This window comes from Theobroma cacao, chromosome 10 (assembly GCF_053813885.1).
Source record: "Theobroma cacao isolate CCN51 chromosome 10, ASM5381388v1, whole genome shotgun sequence".
Lineage (NCBI taxonomy): Eukaryota > Viridiplantae > Streptophyta > Magnoliopsida > Malvales > Malvaceae > Theobroma > Theobroma cacao.
In genome coordinates, this window is record NC_142648.1 from 1,852,382 (window position 1) to 1,872,025 (window position 19,644).

Below are 19,644 nucleotides of genomic sequence, written 5' to 3' on the forward strand. Positions count from 1 at the left end.
TTGCAGCCCCAATCTACTCACCTAATGATGGCTTTACTTTGGTGCACACAAATTCCTACCTTACCTGTTTACATAGTAACATGAGCATCTATTAATTACAACATAAGAGGCATGTTTAGCTCTGTTCTTTGCATGTTCTGATGGCTGATGGATCAAGTTTATTGATCTTGGGGGCTGTCTGAACTTGTTGCAAAAGAATCAGAATTTTTTTTCTTAAATTGTTAGCAGTATGATTGGAACTGGTTTGGGTCGAGTAGATGAACCTGCTTAGGGAACTTTGAATTGAAGAAACATTGGTATGAACCATATATGGCATGGATGAACTTGATGTGATAACATGAAAAATTGACTACATCTGTATACTTAAACGTGCAGACTTTCGTTCTCATTTGTCTTGTTTTGGATGGTGTAGGAAATAATCAACTGTGATGAGGTTTGCAAGGCTGTATCTAATGTATTGTTGGGATTGAATGAGTACAATGGAAGTGGGAGATACATACTTCTCCAACTTTGGAACTTGAAAGAGAGCCTGAAAGAGGCAGTTGAGTGCACCATCCAAGAATTGAAGACCCAAAAGATAGAAAGTGACAGAGCCATATATGCTTGGTCCTTACCGTTAAATATTCTTTAGTCATGCATTGTTGGTACTTCTGAATCACACGTTGTAATTATCTAACTGCAAACTTGGGATCATTAAGTTATGTCAATTTTCTTCTTCATTTTTCTTCAACATTCAGGCTCTATGACAATTGTTGCCAACTGTTACCAAAACTTGATTTAATTTTCCTTGGTAGATACTGGATTTCTGATATAGGAAATGACTTCTCTTACTTATCTAAGTACCCTTTCTTTTGGTTGAGATTGTGCTTCAATTGGTATAGCTTTGACACTTTGACTCGAGCTGAATTTTTATAAATAATGCTTAATTGCTTATATTTGCTAGTTATTGGTACTTATATTTACTAGTTATTTGCTAGTTCTTAAGCTGAAAACTTAGAGAGAGAGAGGGAGAGAATTTGCTGTCACCAAGACAAATATGTTAGCTCTATATATTAACCCCAAGGAAAAAAATTTCTCTTATGGGCTTTTTCATAAATACGGTTATGACAATCTCATCATGCGAGCTGAGGGGGCAACACCAAACTAAGAACATGAAATCAACAAGCCATGTCTTCAACTGGTTGCATAAGGGATCAAAGCATTACATCAACCAAGGCTTATAGCAAAGACACATATACTGGTAATCTCCATTCGTTTTGCCACTTGCTTGCACCCTTCAGTCCTTCCACCTTTGGCAATCAACAGCATTGCTCAACCCCTTGGACCAAGTTGTGCTGTTAAAACAAAAATTTGAGGCCTCTAATGAGCCCAAGAAAGTCTTTGGTTTTTGGGCTTTCATTTCCAGCTAATTAAAACCAGATGAACAACTTAGTTTAAAGTCCATAATAAGATCAAAAGGGGAACCCTAAAAATTTTCCATAGGTCACCATTTAAACGAGAACGAGTCAGCAACTTGCTTAGGCAAACAAAGCTGCTGTTCATCTTTGGTTTTATTCTTTCACTGAAAAATTTTGATTTTGTTTTGTTTCTGGATTTGAAGGTGAGCAATTAGTGAGTTGTATGCTTTGATATATTTGCTTGTGTGAATGGTCAGTATCCCACCAACATCACCTTCTTTTGGTTTTGGCTTTGCAATTTGTGAAACTGAAACTCTGGGTTTTCACTCTTTAAGGCCGTATATGAAAATATTTTAAAACAAGTCTTTGATAACAATGGGTTTTATTTTGTGTATGAGCTTTGACGCTTGGAAGCCATCAGCTTCTGGGGAAATTTCTTTCTCGTTTTTCCAATGTGGGATTTTGCGGTCCATCAGCTTCTTCCATTTTTTTTTTCGATGTGGGATAATGCAAGAATATGAGTTTTTTTTTTTAAAAAAAAAATTGGCCGGCCACCACCCCGGCCGTGGCTAATGTTGATAACTCGAGGGCTCATTTTAGGTAAGGAATTGATGAGCCACCGGTCAGACCCACGGCGACGTCTGGCTCTCATATTGATTTAGCGGGCACATGGCCCAAGCCTGTCCGTGTAGGTAGGACCATGCGACTGAAGTATTGAACCGGACCAACATTAAGCCAAGTGCCCCCGGTGGGGCTGTGCTTAGACGCCGTCTAAGCCATACGTCTCGGGGGCGTGCCACAGGAGAAAATTATTTTATTTTATATCGGCTTGTTGGCTCGAGACTTGGCGATGTGGGATTTTGCGGGTACTTGCGGTTAAATGAACGCGTTTCGGAGAAAAGGAATTGGTGAAGTTTGGCGATACTGGTTCCATTCTCATTACATTTCTATAATTCCCTTTTATATATTTCTTGAGATTTGATTAAATTGAATAAAAATTAGTTTGAAAATTTAGATTAGAATGATTGGTTTTTTTTTTCTCTCAAGTTTGGTTAGCATTAATTAATGTTAAACAAAACTGACATGATGATGAAGTTGAAATCAACACTGTTGTGTCAACAATGATTTCCAATGAAACGAACACTCCCATGTCATGCACTTACCATGCTTGGATCGAAAGATTCAAGTTGTATATGTTGAAATCAGCATTGTTTTATCAACACTGATTTCCAACGAAAACAACACTCACATGTAATGTATATATTTGTATTTGCCTTGTCAATAATTACATTCTACTGATAATATAAACAACTCTTGGCTCTCCTCTCACATCCACAACACCTTGAAGGATCTTAACCAGCAGCATTTCCCTTTCCTGATACATGGGAGATGAAGATGATATACAAGTTTTGAGGAAGATGGAGGCAACTCTTAAAGAGTAGAGAGCCTGAAGACGAGCAAGCAATGGTGCGTTGCTGCAGGAGTGTGGGAAGTGTACTAATTCTGGGATGAATATCTCAAGGATCTCGACTTCATTTCATCGTAATTTGCATCGTTCCATTTGGGCATGCATGGGAATATTCTATCAAATACTGACTCAACGCAATCTTAGCTTAAAGGGCATTCCCAATCATGGGAGTAATACAGGGGTTTAATCAGGTGTAGAGGCCAAATATCCCACATTACTCAGACATATGAATCTTAAATGCTTTATATAATAGAGAGTTAGGCACCGGCACTGTCATCTCTACTCTGAGATGGCTACCAGCCCCTCCACCACGCTGTAATAAAAAATTGTCGGACCGGGTGCGTATAACCCGGTCTCACTATTTTGTGATGTTTTTAATATATTAAATGAAATTTCTTTGCTTTTTTTATGCTCATTTCAAGAGGAGATTTTATAATATTGAAATTAAATTTTATTCACCATTTTTATGCTCGTTTTAAGATGAGATTTTAAATCAAATTTTAAAAAATATGAAAGTATGTGAAATTTAATAATTGTCATATATACAAATAAAAATGACTTATAATCAAATTTTTTATAATTGTTGCATATACAAATAAAAATTACTTATAATCAAATTTTAAAAAATATAAATTATATAAAAAAATATGAAATATAAAATATGTCATTTTTTTACTGAATTTTTTTTTTTTTGGTTAATGCTCATTTTAAGATGAGATGCAGATTGCAGCCTCATCTACTGAGCTTTACTTTGATGCACACAAACAAACTCCCACCTCATGACCTGCTTACATACTAACATGACCATCTATTCATTACAACCTAAGTGGCTTGTTCATTTCTCTTCAGAATTTTCTTTAAAAAAATTATTATTATTATTATTATGGAAAAGATTTTGAAGAGCAAAGTTGATCCTTAAAATAACATCTTGTGTGTTGAGCTCACTGGTCATCATCTCAAGAAAGGGAGATTCTGCAATTTAATCAGTGTGCTGCTATTTAGACAAAACTTTGCTAGCTGTTGGATATGTATATGCAGTTCTTGAAGTAGGATCTGTAAGATAATAAAGTTCAAGTTGTCAATTGTTACTGAGAATATCCAGTTGCACTTATTGGTGTAAAGAGAATGGGAGAAGCTAGACAGTAAACCATTCTTTGAAGCCATGAAGATAAGGTAATATTGGGGAAGAAGCAGATGAGAGAGCTTCAGAACATTTTTCTGAAGAATATGTACGATAATGCAAGAATATGATTTTTCTTTAAAAAAAAATTTGAAGTCTTGTTAGTTGTTGGCTTGGTAGAGGGCTGCTTGTCTAAATGTATATGTGCTGTATGTGCGTAATAATGCTTGTTGTTAGTTGGATATGTATACGCAGTTCTTGTCGTAGAATCTGTAAGATAATAAATTTCAAGTACTCAATTGTTCTTGGTTTTTCTTTAAGTTATCCATATGCTTTTCTTGTGAAACACATCTTGGTTGTTCCTTGTTCTGTTGCTTTTTATTAGTGTGAAATGGTTTGGTCAAAGTTCAATAATGTTGGCTCAGGAAGTTATCAATGATGAGGATGAAAAGTTGAGAGATTTGAGGAACCAGATGGGTAATGAAGTGTATAAGGTAGTCACTTCAGCTATAAAGGAAATAAATGAATACAATCCAAGTGGAAGGTACATAATTTCAGAATTGTGGAATTATGGAGAAGGAAGAAAGGCAACACTGCAAGAGGGTGTCATATATTTACTGAAGCTGTGGAACACGGCTAAACGCAAGCGAGGGACAATATGAAGGTTGCTAATTTATTTTTCAGGTAGTTATTATTTCCCAATGTCTATATAACTAGGAATTAAGAAATGAACATATGAGTGGTCAAGGAAAGCCAAGTTCCAGTGTGACATGTTTGCATGTGATCTTCTACTTTATACTGCATGACTAACGATTAGTTTGGCTCAGTCTAGTAATATTCTTTGTGCATGCGTTATGTTATTCACCCTTTTATATTATGTCAAGAAAAACACTAACATTTTCTATCATTCAGCACCTTACAAACATGGGGTTCAAATCTTTGTGTTATTTTATTTTCTTATTAAATTGTGGCCCCTTGAGATGTTTGGCAATTTTTCTAGGATGAATCACTGATCATTGTTGTTTTTTATCGCAGGAAATAATTTGCCGACGACCTATTAAGGAGCAGTATCCTTGAAAAGCAAAGATGCATCACCAGAATATTGAATTAGGTTGCAGTGTTATATGCTCTGCATTGTTGTTTATTTGTACATTATTGAATTCCATGTTAAAATTTTTCAGCTCCCAGGGTACACACCCTTACTGGGAAGAAACTGCATTCATTGTTAACATGTAGAATTCAAGCTCATGAACACCATGTCTGGAAAACGTTGTCGAAGTACGACCTGTTACAGACAGTAGTCTTCAGGTTAGACACTGTTCTGTTAATAAGAAGGTTTGAACTGCTTTCTGTAACTTGGATCAAAGTCAAAGACATTGGTTAATGACATGTAGCCTTATAAAGACATGGTCAAAGGGTCCGACAAATGCAAGCCCATCGTTAAATTGTGAGGCCACCAACAGCATCTCTGAGTTGCTGTCATTCATGGGATATATGGTTATGACAACAAACCATGAATTCAACTCGTTTGGTAGGGGATCAAAGCATAGATCTCCTGTTACATCAACCAAGGCCTATAGCAAAGACACATATACTAGTAATCTCCACGCGTTATGCCACTTGCTTGCACCCATCAGTCCTTCCACCTTTAGCAATCAACAGCATTGCTCTACCCCTTGGACCAAGTTGTGTGGTTAAAACAAAAATTTGAGGCCTCTACTGAGCCCAAGAAAGTCTTTGTTTATTGGGCTTCCATTTCCAGCTGGTTTAAAGTCCATAATAAGATCAAAAGGGAAACCCTAAAAATTTTCCATAGGTCACCGTTTAAAAGAGAACGATTCGGCAACTTGCTTAGGCAAACAAAGCTGCTGTTCATCTTTGGTTTTATTCTTTCACTGAAAAATTTTGATTTTGTTTTGTTTCTGGATTTGAAGGTGAGCAATTAGTGAGTTGTATGCTTTGATATATTTGCTTGTGTGAATGGTCAGTATCCCACCAACATCACTTCTTTTGGTTTTGGCTTTTCAATTTGTGAAACTGAAACTCTGGGTTTTCACTCTTTAAGGCCGTAAATGAAAATATTTTAAAACAAGTCTTTGATAACAATGGGTTTTATTTTGTGTATGAGCTTTGACGCTTGGAAGCCATCAGCTTCTGGGGAAATTTCTTTCTCGTTTTTCCAATGTGGGATTTTGCGGTCCATCAGCTTCTTCCATTTTTTTTTTCGATGTGGGATAATGCAAGAATATGAGTTTTTTTTTTTAAAAAAAAAATTGGCCGGCCACCACCCCGGCCGTGGCTAATGTTGATAACTCGAGGGCTCATTTTAGGTAAGGAATTGATGAGCCACCGGTCAGACCCACGGCGACGTCTGGCTCTCATATTGATTTAGCGGGCACATGGCCCAAGCCTGTCCGTGTAGGTAGGACCATGCGACTGAAGTATTGAACCGGACCAACATTAAGCCAAGTGCCCCCGGTGGGGCTGTGCTTAGACGCCGTCTAAGCCATACGTCTCGGGGGCGTGCCACAGGAGAAAATTATTTTATTTTATATCGGCTTGTTGGCTCGAGACTTGGCGATGTGGGATTTTGCGGGTACTTGCGGTTAAATGAACGCGTTTCGGAGAAAAGGAATTGGTGAAGTTTGGCGATACTGGTTCCATTCTCATTACATTTCTATAATTCCCTTTTATATATTTCTTGAGATTTGATTAAATTGAATAAAAATTAGTTTGAAAATTTAGATTAGAATGATTGGTTTTTTTTTTCTCTCAAGTTTGGTTAGCATTAATTAATGTTAAACAAAACTGACATGATGATGAAGTTGAAATCAACACTGTTGTGTCAACAATGATTTCCAATGAAACGAACACTCCCATGTCATGCACTTACCATGCTTGGATCGAAAGATTCAAGTTGTATATGTTGAAATCAGCATTGTTTTATCAACACTGATTTCCAACGAAAACAACACTCACATGTAATGTATATATTTGTATTTGCCTTGTCAATAATTACATTCTACTGATAATATAAACAACTCTTGGCTCTCCTCTCACATCCACAACACCTTGAAGGATCTTAACCAGCAGCATTTCCCTTTCCTGATACATGGGAGATGAAGATGATATACAAGTTTTGAGGAAGATGGAGGCAACTCTTAAAGAGTAGAGAGCCTGAAGACGAGCAAGCAATGGTGCGTTGCTGCAGGAGTGTGGGAAGTGTACTAATTCTGGGATGAATATCTCAAGGATCTCGACTTCATTTCATCGTAATTTGCATCGTTCCATTTGGGCATGCATGGGAATATTCTATCAAATACTGACTCAACGCAATCTTAGCTTAAAGGGCATTCCCAATCATGGGAGTAATACAGGGGTTTAATCAGGTGTAGAGGCCAAATATCCCACATTACTCAGACATATGAATCTTAAATGCTTTATATAATAGAGAGTTAGGCACCGGCACTGTCATCTCTACTCTGAGATGGCTACCAGCCCCTCCACCACGCTGTAATAAAAAATTGTCGGACCGGGTGCGTATAACCCGGTCTAACTATTTTGTGATGTTTTTAATATATTAAATGAAATTTCTTTGCTTTTTTTATGCTCATTTCAAGAGGAGATTTTATAATATTGAAATTAAATTTTATTCACCATTTTTATGCTCGTTTTAAGATGAGATTTTAAATCAAATTTTAAAAAATATGAAAGTATGTGAAATTTAATAATTGTCATATATACAAATAAAAATGACTTATAATCAAATTTTTTATAATTGTTGCATATACAAATAAAAATTACTTATAATCAAATTTTAAAAAATATAAATTATATAAAAAAATATGAAATATAAAATATGTCATTTTTTTACTGAATTTTTTTTTTTTTGGTTAATGCTCATTTTAAGATGAGATGCAGATTGCAGCCTCATCTACTGAGCTTTACTTTGATGCACACAAACAAACTCCCACCTCATGACCTGCTTACATACTAACATGACCATCTATTCATTACAACCTAAGTGGCTTGTTCATTTCTCTTCAGAATTTTCTTTAAAAAAATTATTATTATTATTATTATGGAAAAGATTTTGAAGAGCAAAGTTGATCCTTAAAATAACATCTTGTGTGTTGAGCTCACTGGTCATCATCTCAAGAAAGGGAGATTCTGCAATTTAATCAGTGTGCTGCTATTTAGACAAAACTTTGCTAGCTGTTGGATATGTATATGCAGTTCTTGAAGTAGGATCTGTAAGATAATAAAGTTCAAGTTGTCAATTGTTACTGAGAATATCCAGTTGCACTTATTGGTGTAAAGAGAATGGGAGAAGCTAGACAGTAAACCATTCTTTGAAGCCATGAAGATAAGGTAATATTGGGGAAGAAGCAGATGAGAGAGCTTCAGAACTTTGCTTCATTGTGGAATGAATATCGCAAGGAGAAGAAGAAATATCATTCAAGTCAATTTCTGCTGCTAGCCCCCCACGTGTAGGGATTAATCAGGTTACATCCCTCATCACTTTGTAGTTGAAACCAACGAAATATCCCACATCACTTAGAATTATAATGGCTAAATGCTTTATATAAGAAAAAGGAAGACCGATGGGGGTCATTTTGAACACAACTGAAAAGCAAGAATCTCAATATTTTGATATTAAACATTGTTGGATTGGGTTGGTTTAACTCAACCAATGCGTTCTGACATTTTTGTGATTTTTTTACTGAATTTTCTTTTTTATTTTTGTGATTTTTTACTTGTATTTGGTTATGAAATTTAATCTATTTAAACAAAAATTAGTTATAAGTTTGTGAGAGAAAAAATTTAAAGAAATGATGAGGAGACAAGAATGAAAGTGGGAAATAAGAACATTAAAAAAATATAAATTACATCAAAAAATATGAAATATCCCACAAATACTCATGAAGAATGCTCGACTTCCATGACCTACAACTATATCAGAAGGCAGCCCATCGCATGCCGAATCATTCATCTTCAACCATATGAACACAAGTCCTGTTCCAAATTATACATTAGCAGTATGATTGGAACTGGTTAGGGTCGAGTAGGTAAACCTGCTTACGGAGCTTTGAATTGAAGAAACATTGGTATGAACCATATATGGCATGGAATGGGTGAACTAAGTGAACTTGATGTGATAACATGAATTTACTTAAAAAATGTGCAGAGTTTTATTCTCATTTCTGTTGTTTTGGATGCTGTAGAAAAAAAACCAACTGTGATAGGGTTTGCAAGCTGTATCTAATGCATTGCTGGAATTGAATGAGTACAATGGAAGTGTGAGATACATACTTCTCCAACTTTGGAACTTGACAGAGGGAAGAAAAGCTAGCCTGAAAGAGGCAGTTGAGTGCACCATCCAAGAATTGAAGACCCACAATATAGGAAGTGACAGAGCCAGTATATGCTTGGCCCTTACTGATACTTCTGAATCAACCCAAAAATCACAAGCTGTAATTATTTAACTGCAAACTTGGTATCATCAAGTTATGTCAATAATCTTCTTCATTTTTCTTCAAAATTCAGGCTCAACGACAATTGTTGCCAACTGCTCCAAAACTTGACCAAAGCTTAAAGCTAATTGCCCCACGAAAACTTTTTCCTTACTTGAGGAAAAGTGATCAGCTGGGCTTTGATGTCTAGGACTCAGACCCATTCATCAAGTTGAGACACGTCAACAGTCCACGCGTGGGGTTTACGTGAACTAAAAGGGTCCTACAACCACAAAGCCTATGGTATTGTGCCACGCCTATCACTCAACCAGCCCACTAGTAAGGCCCTAGTCAGTTTAGTCAGAATCCAACTAAAACTCCCACATTAGTCAGGAAGAGAAAAGTAACAAGTTTTATATAGCAGAGAGTATCAACCCTCTGGACGTCCCTTCGGGGACATCCGATAAAATTGGAACGATACAGAGAAGATTAGCATGGCCCCTGCGCAAGGATGACACGCACAAATCGAGAAATGGTCCAAATTTTTTTTCTGATTTTTTCCCTGTATTTTCCATCTATTTCCCAGTTTCCTTTACATTTTCATGCTAATTTTCATGTTCATTTTGAAGGGCCAGGTGTTAGAATTAGCTAAACAACTGATAAAGAGGCTCATGTTAGTTTAAATTCAGATAGGTCTGGCTTAGCTGATCTGTTTCCGGTGATTTGCAGGTGCTCAATTCTCTGATCATGCCAAAATTTTTTGCTTTCCCTGGATATGAAAGGGCATGGTTGATCCTCAATATACGATGTGTTCTTCTACAAACTGATGCAGTAGCTGCTATCTATAAACTCCCACTCTTTGGTGTGTTTAATTTTCCTTGGTAGAAACTGGATTTCTGATATAGGAAATGACTGCTCTTACTACTAAGTACCCTTTCTTTTGGTTGAGATTGTGCTTGAGTTAGTATGGTCTTTACACTTGACTCTTGAGCTGAATTCTTAGAAATACTGCTTTATTTGGTTATATTTGCTAGTTATTGGTGCTTGTCTCCTGCCATTTTATGCTATAGAACATAAGGAAGATTCAAGGAAGAAACAGAGAAGTGCCCCCAAATTAATCAAGGTCTTCTGCAGGTTGAAAATTCTGTTTCTAGTAAGTAATTTGGAGCCAATATGAAGGTTGAGACAAAGAGGCTGAAGCCTCTTTAAATGGCAGCTAAATCCATTCTATCAATGATTCTTATAATCATGGTGAATCCTCTGAAAAGATTTTGCTGAAGATAAAAAATCTTACATCAAAAAGAGCAAGAGTAACCTTGAGCTACATGATACTTGCGAAAAGAGTGGGTAAGTTTATGAGGTTCAGCTCAATTTGATTACTTCCATATGCATGAACTGTCACTGTATGTTTCAGTCTTATTATAAGTTATTGTAAGCAAAGACTGATCATTGCTGTTGCTATGGTAGGATTTGCAAAGTTTTTGGAATGAACTGACCAAAATTTGGAGGATTGAAGAGACAACTTTATGGAGATGTTTGCTTCCTAAAGCTCTCTGGATATTGCAATCTTCTTAGCCGAAGTCAATGTGTCAAAGACCATATGAAGTATTTTAAGCAATATTTTAGAGACTTAATAGATGAAAATTTGCAAGTGCCCATTTAGTATTTCATTTCAGTTTAATAAGCCTCGGCTTGACTTTGAGGAAGGCTTGCTTACTGCCATTGGAAAGGGTTGGTTTGTATAATGGAACACTCAATCAAAGAAAGATGAATTTTGTACTTCAACAACAAAAGAAAGATGTTCTTTTTCTCTTTATGTTAAGGCATTTATGGGAATGCTTGGCAATTGGCATCTAGATTAGAATGAAATGAAACCAATTTACATTTCCAAAGCACTCTGATTTTGACTCTGTTTGAGCAAAGCAAAGAGGGTAAAGCTTTCTTCTTGTTGAAAACCTTCAATTTGCTTATTCTAAACTAATATCATGTTCATCAATAAGGCAATAACCCGCCATTAGCATTAGAGTCTCTTCTCATTGAAGAGATAGGCTTGGGGTCTCATTTCATGTCTTTTACTAGTAAATGGCTTAACAGACAACAATAATACTAAGAAAATCACAAAACCATGAAAGTGAAAGGTTAATTCTACTTTCATGAAAGACAATTGAATTGATAAAGAGATGACCAAAATGATTGGAAGATAACAGCTTTTTCGGGTCCAATTGTTGCTACCTAGGACATATTGGTCTTGGAAAGAGCCACGTGTCATCCTTGATATCTTGGTCTTTTCCAACATTGCCACTTGGCAGTAACAGTACTACCAGTGACCTTTTCCTTCTGCTCTTTTGCAGAACAAAACCTCGACTTTGAAGAGATTAACTCCTTCTAAGTTCCAAGAAGAAGGAAGAATAAAGAGGAGAGGTGAAACCCATTTTTGTTGAATTTGTAAGATTGTTTATCTATTTATATATTATTGAAGGTTCCATGTTAGCCAAAAGGGAATAGTCTCCTTGCTTTTCAAGTTCCAAAGGACCACATTTCACTTGTGCAAGAGAAAACATGCAGGCTTTTTTGATATATACCTCCGGCCTTAGTCATTCTACCTTCCAGAAGGCAGTGTTTTTCTTCTCTTTTAGTTGGTTTTTAACGTTTGTACCTCATGCTTTTCACATTCCAGAGGATCGCATTTTTACTTGTGCAATGGAAAAAATGTTTGCTTTGTTACCGATGCCTTTGCCATTTTACCATTCCAATACTGGGTTTCTTCCGTTTGTTCTTCATGCTATTTGTAATTGTAGAAAATGCATTTCCTTACTTTTAGTAACTAATATTAAGTAACAATTTATGATTCCAACATTTTGCTTTTGCTTTCACTCTCTCTTTGGGTTTTATTTGGATTATGGAGACTCAATAGACTCATTGGGTCTTGAGTTACATAACAGAGTTAGGCATTTCAAATCTCAGAATTTGAACTTGAAAACTTTTGAGTTTGTAGTCTTGTGATTAGATGGTTTTGCTTTGCTTGTTATGGCATTCATTCATTTTTGGAAATACGTCTCAAAGATTTGAAATTTCCAATGATACCAGTGTTAATCATTTTCTTCAAAGTTTAATGTAATCCATTTGTTTGATTGATGTTGCAGGCATTTTGATTTAACTGAAATGGAGAGACACTATTTTGAAGAGGAGCTGAAGAAAGAACGTAGGCTTGTTCGGAATCTCATACATGAGATTGATTACAAAAATCAGCAGTTGTCTGAAATAGAACATAAATATGATGAGACAACTGCAACTCTTCGTGGACTTGTTGATGGCCTCATAGCAAAAATTGACTCCAAGGACAGTAAGTTGCTGGACTGGGAGCTTAAATACAATACAACTGTGAGACGGCTGATGGATGAGAACACTAAGTTGCGAGATGAATTTGTTAAAGGTACTTCAAAGTATATGCATACTGAGCAAAATATTATACATTGAATCATTTGGTACAAAAAATTGGGTGTGGTCTGTGAGAGGCTTTGCATCTACAGCTTTGATTGATCTAGGAAATTGCCCACAAAATCATATTATAGTTATACTACTCTTGACCTGAAGTTCCTTAATAATGAAATTTGGCTTACAGCTTTTAAACAGAAGATCATCATTGCTTGCCTTTGTATGTATCTATTATTACAGGATGAACTAAATGGAGGTAATAGTTCTAGCATGCTTAAAAGGGAACTCAGTGGAATAAATTTATGCGTAGATAAATTTATGGTGATTGGACTCAGATAATATCATACCATATAGGAGGGACACTTTGGCTATACAAGGCTTGGAACCTTATGAAAAGCATGCTCTACTATTCTTATGTTGCTTAACCAATAACCACTGTTCAGAAGAGGATTTTTGAGTTCCAGAAACTCCTGATTTTCAGACTGTTGCTAATGCTTGTAGGATAAGCAGTACTTACTATGTGATTTGAGATATGTTAATGTGATTATTTTTCTCTGATTTGTATTAGTTGAAATATTTTGTGATAGATGGATTCAATATAAAAACAATATTTAAACCAATGCCATATAAATCTAGATGTCTTTTTTTTCCACATTGAACAGACCAGCTTTAGTACCTGTTCACAATGTTTTCTTAAATTTTCTCCACATGTTTTCTCACTCCTTTTTTTCCCCCAGAACTTAAAAAGGTTAAGTCTGAAAATATTAAGCTGAAGTGTAAACTTGGGCAGCGTACCAAGGAACTAGAAGAGTGTAAATCCCAGAGTGATCTGGAACGAAGAACCTTGATCAATGAAATGGAAGTGGTTAGCATACTTGTCTTAATTTTTATTTTAGATGTGTACTAGACAAACCTACAGTCCCCTGTTTCTACCTTAACATAAATGAATCTTGTTCTAGGATTTAGCTTCAACATTTTTAATGGTTATGATTTGCCAAGCTGACTCAACTATTTGGATTATATCTGATGCAGCTGAAAGAGAATTTGCCTTGTCAAAATCTTGTTGAAGTTGATAAAACTTCAAGTGCTCAGGTTGCTGCTCTAAGGAAAGAGTTGGAGGAAAAATCAGAGGCATTGCAAGATCTGGAAAGCCGTTACAATTGTCTGACAGTCAAGCAGATTTTAACTAATCAAGAACTCCAAGATGCTCGTAAAGAATCAATAAATGTATTCATGTTTCTCTTCTCTCTCCTCCAATGTTTTGTTTCTTTTGTTGCTCAAATCCCAATTCAAAATTAGGTATAAACGCAAGGTGCTCAATGGAAGATATCCTGGTCTTGATTTGCAGGGTTTGAAAGATATGTTGAATAGCAGAACAACTCTTGGAGTCAAAAGAATGGGAGAGATTAATCAAAAAGCTTTTGAAGTTGCTTGCTCACTAAAGTTCCCTAATGAAGATTGGCAGGAAATATCTGCTAAATTATGTTCATCATGGGAACAGAATGTTCAGGATCCAAAATGGCACCCATTTAAGAGGATCCCTTTCAGAGGCAACTTGCAGGTATGCGCATACACCAACTGCACCTATAAAATAATTTTGTGCTTTTGCCTTATTGGCACTTGGCATTACTTGAAAAAATAAATTAGGAAAACATTGGCTGGATTCTTTTAGCATAACTTTTATTGAAATGATGCTTATTTCTGGAAGCTACCCAAGTAATAGCTGTGGACTAGAAGGATTGGCAACAAACCTTACATTCATCATTATCCCAATTATGGATGGAACCATCGAAGACCTTTCCCCCTTCCCAAACAGTAACAGGGGCAGAGAATCTGTTGTCCTAAATGTGCTCAATATGTATGTCAAAGAAGAGCTAATTACGTGAAAGAGACTTATGCTTAGCTGTCAGACCAGAATAAGTTTCACCTTGTAAGGTTGTTTAAATTTCTAAGTGTGAGAATCAAGCACTTTCATTCCTGTTGAGACCTAAATATGCAGGGGATGACTTTTTTCTTACGTTCTGAAAGTTTTGACAAAATCCTTATCAAATTGTGTATGACTTCCTTTCGAGGACTCTTTAACTGCTGATGTGATGCAGGAAATAGTAGATGAAGATGATGAGAAGCTGAAAGAGTTGAGAAATGAATACGGTGAGGCTGCATTTGAGGCTGTCACCACTGCACTGATGGAAATGAATGAATACAATGCAAGTGGAAGGTATGCAGTCCCTGAAATATGGAACTTAAAGGAGGGAAGGAGAGCCAGTATGAAAGAAATCATTCAATACATAATCAAGCAACTGAAGACTCATAAGCGTAAAAGAAAGCTTACCTAGGTACCCCAGCAACTATTTCATGGTAAGCCTACCTAGCCATTACTTTCACTGATGCTTCTCTCTTTACTTAACATAATACTACTAAGTCATTGCAATATGTACATCAAACAGATCCATTTGAGAAAACCAAGCTTCTTATGTTGCCTGCTGTCAACTGCTTCATGGGTTCGCTGTTTGCTTATCTATTTAGTTTATATGAAAGCAGAAGTACACAAGCAACTTAATACTTTCGTAGATGAAAAACTTTATCCAGTAAACAGGTATAACTGGTAAATGTTGTAGATATGGAAAAGCACAGATGAAATGTAGATTGTTAAGCATTGCTTTGGGGCCTCTGATAAATTGTTGTTAAAGGTTTGGGAAATTTCCAAAGGTTGATGTTTATACTTTGCACTCTCTTTAGCCAAAACATATGATTGTTATTTTGCTCTCTCCCTCTCCCCTTATTGTTGACATTTATTCTTGAAAATTTGTCTAAACCTTAATTTAAAAAGAACATAGAAAAAAAGAATAAGGCAAACCCTAAAAAGAAAACAAGCAAAGAAGAAGCCCAAGAAAGGAACAAAAGGTAAAGAGATGGGCTCTGCTAAACCCTAACCCTAGCCCAATACCCATGATAAATATAAAAAGGGAAAACCCATCTTGAATCTACTATTCTAAACCCTAATCGCGCCTCCTCAACCACACCAAGTTCCCAGCTCTCAAGAACTCAGTAAATCACAGGGCACTGTGCATTGTTAAACCTTCTTTCTGCAAAATTCTTCTCTTATATGTTTACGGGGGGAGGCAAGGGCTGTGATTATAAAGAGAGAGGCTTGAGTGGGATTATAAAAAGATTTACAAAGAAAATAAAAAGGAAAACTTGAAGATGCCGCCTTCTGTACAAGGCTTTGGTGCCTCAAAAATTTTCCTTTTTGTCTTTCTTTTTCTCTTTTTCTGCCCTTTTTCTTTCTGGGTTTTTCCCACAATGACTTAAAAATCCAATCTTTACACTTGATATGAGCCCTTAGCCTTAGGTTTTTCTTCTTCTTTGGTAATATTTGCACTTGTTGTATTGTCGTGAAGGAAAGCAAAATTCTTGGTTAATGCTTTGTTTCTTAACAACAGTGCAGAAATAAAAAGCCTGATTTTGCTTTCTTTGAAACCCAAAGAAGCTGGATTAGGCAGCGGCCAGACAACCGTAGGGATGGTATCCACAGATGAAGGGCATTTTCATCCCTTTTGTCTACTGATTCCATCTCACATTTCTTCTTCTTTACTTTTTGCATTAGTAATCTCATTATATTTCAGGTTAAAAGATTTGATCCAGATTGAAATTTGGGTTCAAAGGGATCTCAAATGGCAGTTTGGAAAGAAAATCATAATGTCCAAACTTAGCATAGTTTCCTAAAGTTTGTTGTCCATATTTTCGTGGTTTTTTTCCTGCTCTGCTTATTTCCCTGGTTAGATATTGAAAATTTGACATTGGGTTTAGATCAAGCAAAAAAATTGTACTGATTGAAGATTGGAATGAACTGAAAGCCTCAGCAGTGAACTGCAGAGTTCAACCAAAAAATAAAGAAGCTAAACCTGAAAAAGGTGTTGTTCAATTTGCCCAATAGACCATAATTATACTTCAGATCACCATATTCGGTGCTACTGTCCATGGATATGAGAAGAACAAGACTTTACCTTGAATTGACAGCAATAAATGGCTAAATGCCAGCAACTATGAGAAGACTGGAGTCACAAGAAAATTTTTGAATGTTTTGAATAGACATCAACTCAAATCAGTGTTGGGTTATCTTGGTTTTAGGAACAGCTGGTCTCAAGCTTAAGTTCATTCAAATGTTATCAAGTCAAACACCAGAACCGAAGTGATTAAAGGTCAAGGTCTATGCTCCTAATGTTTTGGTTTTTAGGCTTAGGTAGTTCAAAAAGAGACATTCAAATGCACGTTACATGAGGAATCCGATGACCCTCCTTTCGGCTATAGCATAGAAGAATCCAATGTATCCAGACCCTTTTCTTTCTTTGGGTTTTGGTTCATCTTTTTCATCAAAGAGATAAACATAAAATACTTAGATAAAACACTTCTTTCATTAAATTATATATATATATATATTAGAAAAAAGAGTATCAAAGCTGCGGGCTACAACTTCTTTCCAAGCCACTTCAGCCCCCATTACATCTCACTTCTTTACCTTTACCCTCTTACCCAAAAATAGAAAAACAGTAAAAACTATAAAATGAAAGCCACTTCCCCCAGCCTCAAAAGTCAAAGCAACTTCACCACACACTTTCCCTCATTTTCCAGGAAAATAAAACTAAAAGATATTAAAACCCCCAAAAAAGGAAAGAAACCCTTCATTAAGATTAGATTAGACCCTGAAATTTTTGCCTGTGAAAGTTTGGCCAAACTGCCAATTGGAAGGGACAATGTTCCATGAGGTAGAGGTTCTGCGGTCGCTGCCGGTGACCCTGAAAGAGAGAGATTGGCCGACCAGAACGGCGTTGGATTGCCAGTTCTGGCCCCAGTTTCGGCTCAAGCTCATCCACCCTGTTTTCGAACCCTTCACGCTTGCCTTCACGATGTCACCAGCGCCTGCCACGTTGGTGATTAGGACCAAGTTGAAGTAACGGAAACCATTGATTGTGAACCTGATTCCTCCTTGTTTCCGGCATGGCACCCTGGCGAAGGAAATATTTTTCAATCAGCTTGAAGAAAAGTAAAAGATTGGGTTTCTTGGGTTCTGTTCGTTTCTCAGGAATAGTGAGTTACGCGGGAAAAAGTGTGGGTTAAACCTCAAACTGGTTTCATATTCTGAAGAGTAGAATGTAGGGCCAAAAAGCAATGGATGGTCTTGAATTAAAGAGGAAAATTGCCTCAACTAACACGAAAATATGTCAAATTTTTATGAATATATCAAGTGAAAAATGATAAAAATTGCCCTGAAAAGTTAAAATGAGGAGCTCAATCATGCTAAACTGGTTGACGAAGGAACTACGGAAGTTTTGTTTTTTTACCTGCGATAAGAGACAGGGACAATGCCAGCACGGTACTCAGCAATCTTAAGGAACATGGGCATGGCGAGATCAAAGTGAGGGCGAGGAGGGTTGCACCAGCCACCATTGTCACTAGGAAGAGCATAATTTGGAGGGCAAAAGTTGGTTGCAGTCACGAAAATTGAAGGGCTACCAGCATGGCACCATTGTGGTTCATTTGCGCATTTGATCTCGAAACAGGCACCGCAGCTGAGGCCATTGTTGAAAAGGGCAGTGCTCAAAGCTGCCGTGTTAACTCCGTAGCCTTGGCTGTATAAGTTCCCATAGCCACAAGCTCCTCCTGAAGATTATTCGAAGTGGAAAAGAAAATGTCAGATAAAAAGTCGAAATCTTCCTGGTTTTGAGAATTAGAATTGGTTGTAAAAGCATTCTCTTGGAAGTCATTTGGATTTCCAGAAAGTAAACGTTCACGAGTGCTTATTAACATTGACTAAAAGGCCTTTTCCAATGAAAAAAACTGGCCATCACACGTCTGTTTTAGCTATGATATCCAGGAAAAGCAGCAGGGGAGGCAGAGTTTGAAGTCTACAAACAATGATAGGGACAAAAAGATTGAACATGGTTAAGTCTTCAAATTGACAACTCAAGGTGGTGAAAGAAAGAATTTTTTTTTATTTTTTCATTTTCTAAAGTTTGAATGCAGTAGAATGAAGAAGTACCCATTGTCCCAGAAGCATCACTGCCACCATAGAAAGTAGCATGGGCAGTCTGCCATTCAGCCCCTGAGTAAACACCAGGAATTCTAGCTTCAACAGCTACCAAAATGAGATTCAAAGCAACCAAACAAGCAACAACACTCCCAATTGCCATTTTTCTTTTTGACTGTCCTAAACAGACAGAGAAAGTGGAGGGAGGGAGAAGCTAAAGGTGTGGGGTTTGAAGGGTTTGTGAAGAGAAGGTAGAGTGTAGACTGCTATTTATGGAGAGAAAACAAAGAGAAGGAAAGGTTAAGACAGTGAGAGAGAGAAAAAAAAGGAGGGAACATTGTCAAAAAAGTGGAAAATTTTGTTCGATCCAAGATTATCATTATCTCCTTAATTAGTGCAGTCCTGGTCTCCATTGTTAATTACAGCAAAGCTTTACTCTTTTTCACTCTTTGTTTATCTTGGAGGTAATTCCATTCAAATTTACAGTGTTAATTATGACAGAATTGTCCTTGGGAATTAACAAATTCTTGTTATGAAAATTGGAGGGATTTGGTGGAAAGGTAGGGTTATGAATAGTGGTAGAATGAAGGTAACAACATATTGTGACACTAGTCATCTCTTAAATTTTTAATTTTTAATTTTTAATTTTTTTATTATAATACATATAAAATTTAAAATATAAAAATTAATGACAGTGTATGATTATTTTTTTACTTATTTTGTATATAAAATTTTAAATCTGT

At 36.4% G+C, this 19,644-nt stretch overlaps 2 protein-coding genes, 1 long non-coding RNA gene and 2 other non-coding genes across 12 annotated transcripts; 4 read left to right on the forward strand and 1 right to left on the reverse strand.

The window, feature by feature from the left end:
• Window positions 1–4,412: 4,412 nt before the first annotated feature.
• On the forward strand, window positions 4,413–5,340 carry LOC148760246 (uncharacterized). The gene is made up of 2 exons (XR_016023127.1): window positions 4,413–4,669; window positions 5,021–5,340. It is a non-coding gene; the product is annotated as an uncharacterized LOC148760246 (long non-coding RNA).
• A 4,493-nt stretch (window positions 5,341–9,833) lies between these two features.
• On the forward strand, window positions 9,834–15,606 carry LOC18586033 (factor of DNA methylation 1-like). 8 transcript variants are annotated; one of them, XM_088810456.1, is made up of 9 exons: window positions 9,834–9,973; window positions 10,168–10,785; window positions 10,906–11,883; window positions 12,582–12,871; window positions 13,611–13,738; window positions 13,906–14,100; window positions 14,222–14,434; window positions 14,973–15,231; window positions 15,321–15,606. In XM_088810456.1, exons 4-8 carry the CDS (start codon window positions 12,601–12,603, stop codon window positions 15,207–15,209), a joined length of 1,044 nt encoding a protein of 347 aa, XP_088666582.1. In that variant the 5' UTR covers window positions 9,834–9,973; window positions 10,168–10,785; window positions 10,906–11,883; window positions 12,582–12,600; the 3' UTR covers window positions 15,210–15,231; window positions 15,321–15,606. The 8 variants fall into 8 exon arrangements, with proteins under 8 accessions (XP_088666582.1, XP_017984070.1, XP_017984071.1 ...); XM_018128581.2 differs by having other exon boundaries at window positions 9,851–10,300; window positions 10,509–10,785; XM_018128582.2 differs by having other exon boundaries at window positions 9,851–10,300; window positions 10,573–10,785.
• On the forward strand, window positions 9,883–9,985 carry LOC148760247 (U6 spliceosomal RNA). The gene has a single exon (XR_016023310.1). It is a non-coding gene; the product is annotated as a U6 spliceosomal RNA (small nuclear RNA).
• A 663-nt stretch (window positions 15,607–16,269) lies between the features above and the next one.
• On the forward strand, window positions 16,270–16,456 carry LOC148760248 (small nucleolar RNA snoR143). Its single transcript, XR_016023270.1, has one exon. It is a non-coding gene; the product is annotated as a small nucleolar RNA snoR143 (small nucleolar RNA).
• An 813-nt stretch (window positions 16,457–17,269) lies between these two features.
• On the reverse strand, window positions 17,270–19,154 carry LOC18586034 (expansin-A4). The gene is made up of 3 exons (XM_018129661.2): window positions 18,914–19,154; window positions 18,216–18,534; window positions 17,270–17,879 (listed from the first exon to the last, which is right to left on the reverse strand). Exons 1-3 carry the CDS (start codon window positions 19,062–19,064, stop codon window positions 17,570–17,572), a joined length of 780 nt encoding a protein of 259 aa, XP_017985150.1. The 5' UTR covers window positions 19,065–19,154; the 3' UTR covers window positions 17,270–17,569.
• Between the last annotated feature and the right edge of the window lie 490 nt (window positions 19,155–19,644).

What these genes read in the sequence shown, in the direction of transcription:
- LOC18586034 (XM_018129661.2), bottom strand. Translation starts at nt 19,064, where the DNA reads ATGGCAATTGGGAGTGTTGTTGCTTGTTTGGTTGCTTTGAATCTCATT. An exon ending in TGATGCTTCTGGGACAATGG is followed by an intron (nt 18,535 to 18,913) that starts GTACTTCTTCAT and finishes AATAATCTTCAG; the next exon opens with GAGGAGCTTGTGGCTATGGG. An exon ending in GTCCCTGTCTCTTATCGCAG is followed by an intron (nt 17,880 to 18,215) that starts GTAAAAAAACAA and finishes TTCCTTCGCCAG; the next exon opens with GGTGCCATGCCGGAAACAAG.
- LOC18586033 (XM_088810456.1), top strand. Translation starts at nt 12,601, where the DNA reads ATGGAGAGACACTATTTTGAAGAGGAGCTGAAGAAAGAACGTAGGCTT. An exon ending in GCGAGATGAATTTGTTAAAG is followed by an intron (nt 12,872 to 13,610) that starts GTACTTCAAAGT and finishes TTTTTCCCCCAG; the next exon opens with AACTTAAAAAGGTTAAGTCT. An exon ending in CTCGTAAAGAATCAATAAAT is followed by an intron (nt 14,101 to 14,221) that starts GTATTCATGTTT and finishes CTTGATTTGCAG; the next exon opens with GGTTTGAAAGATATGTTGAA.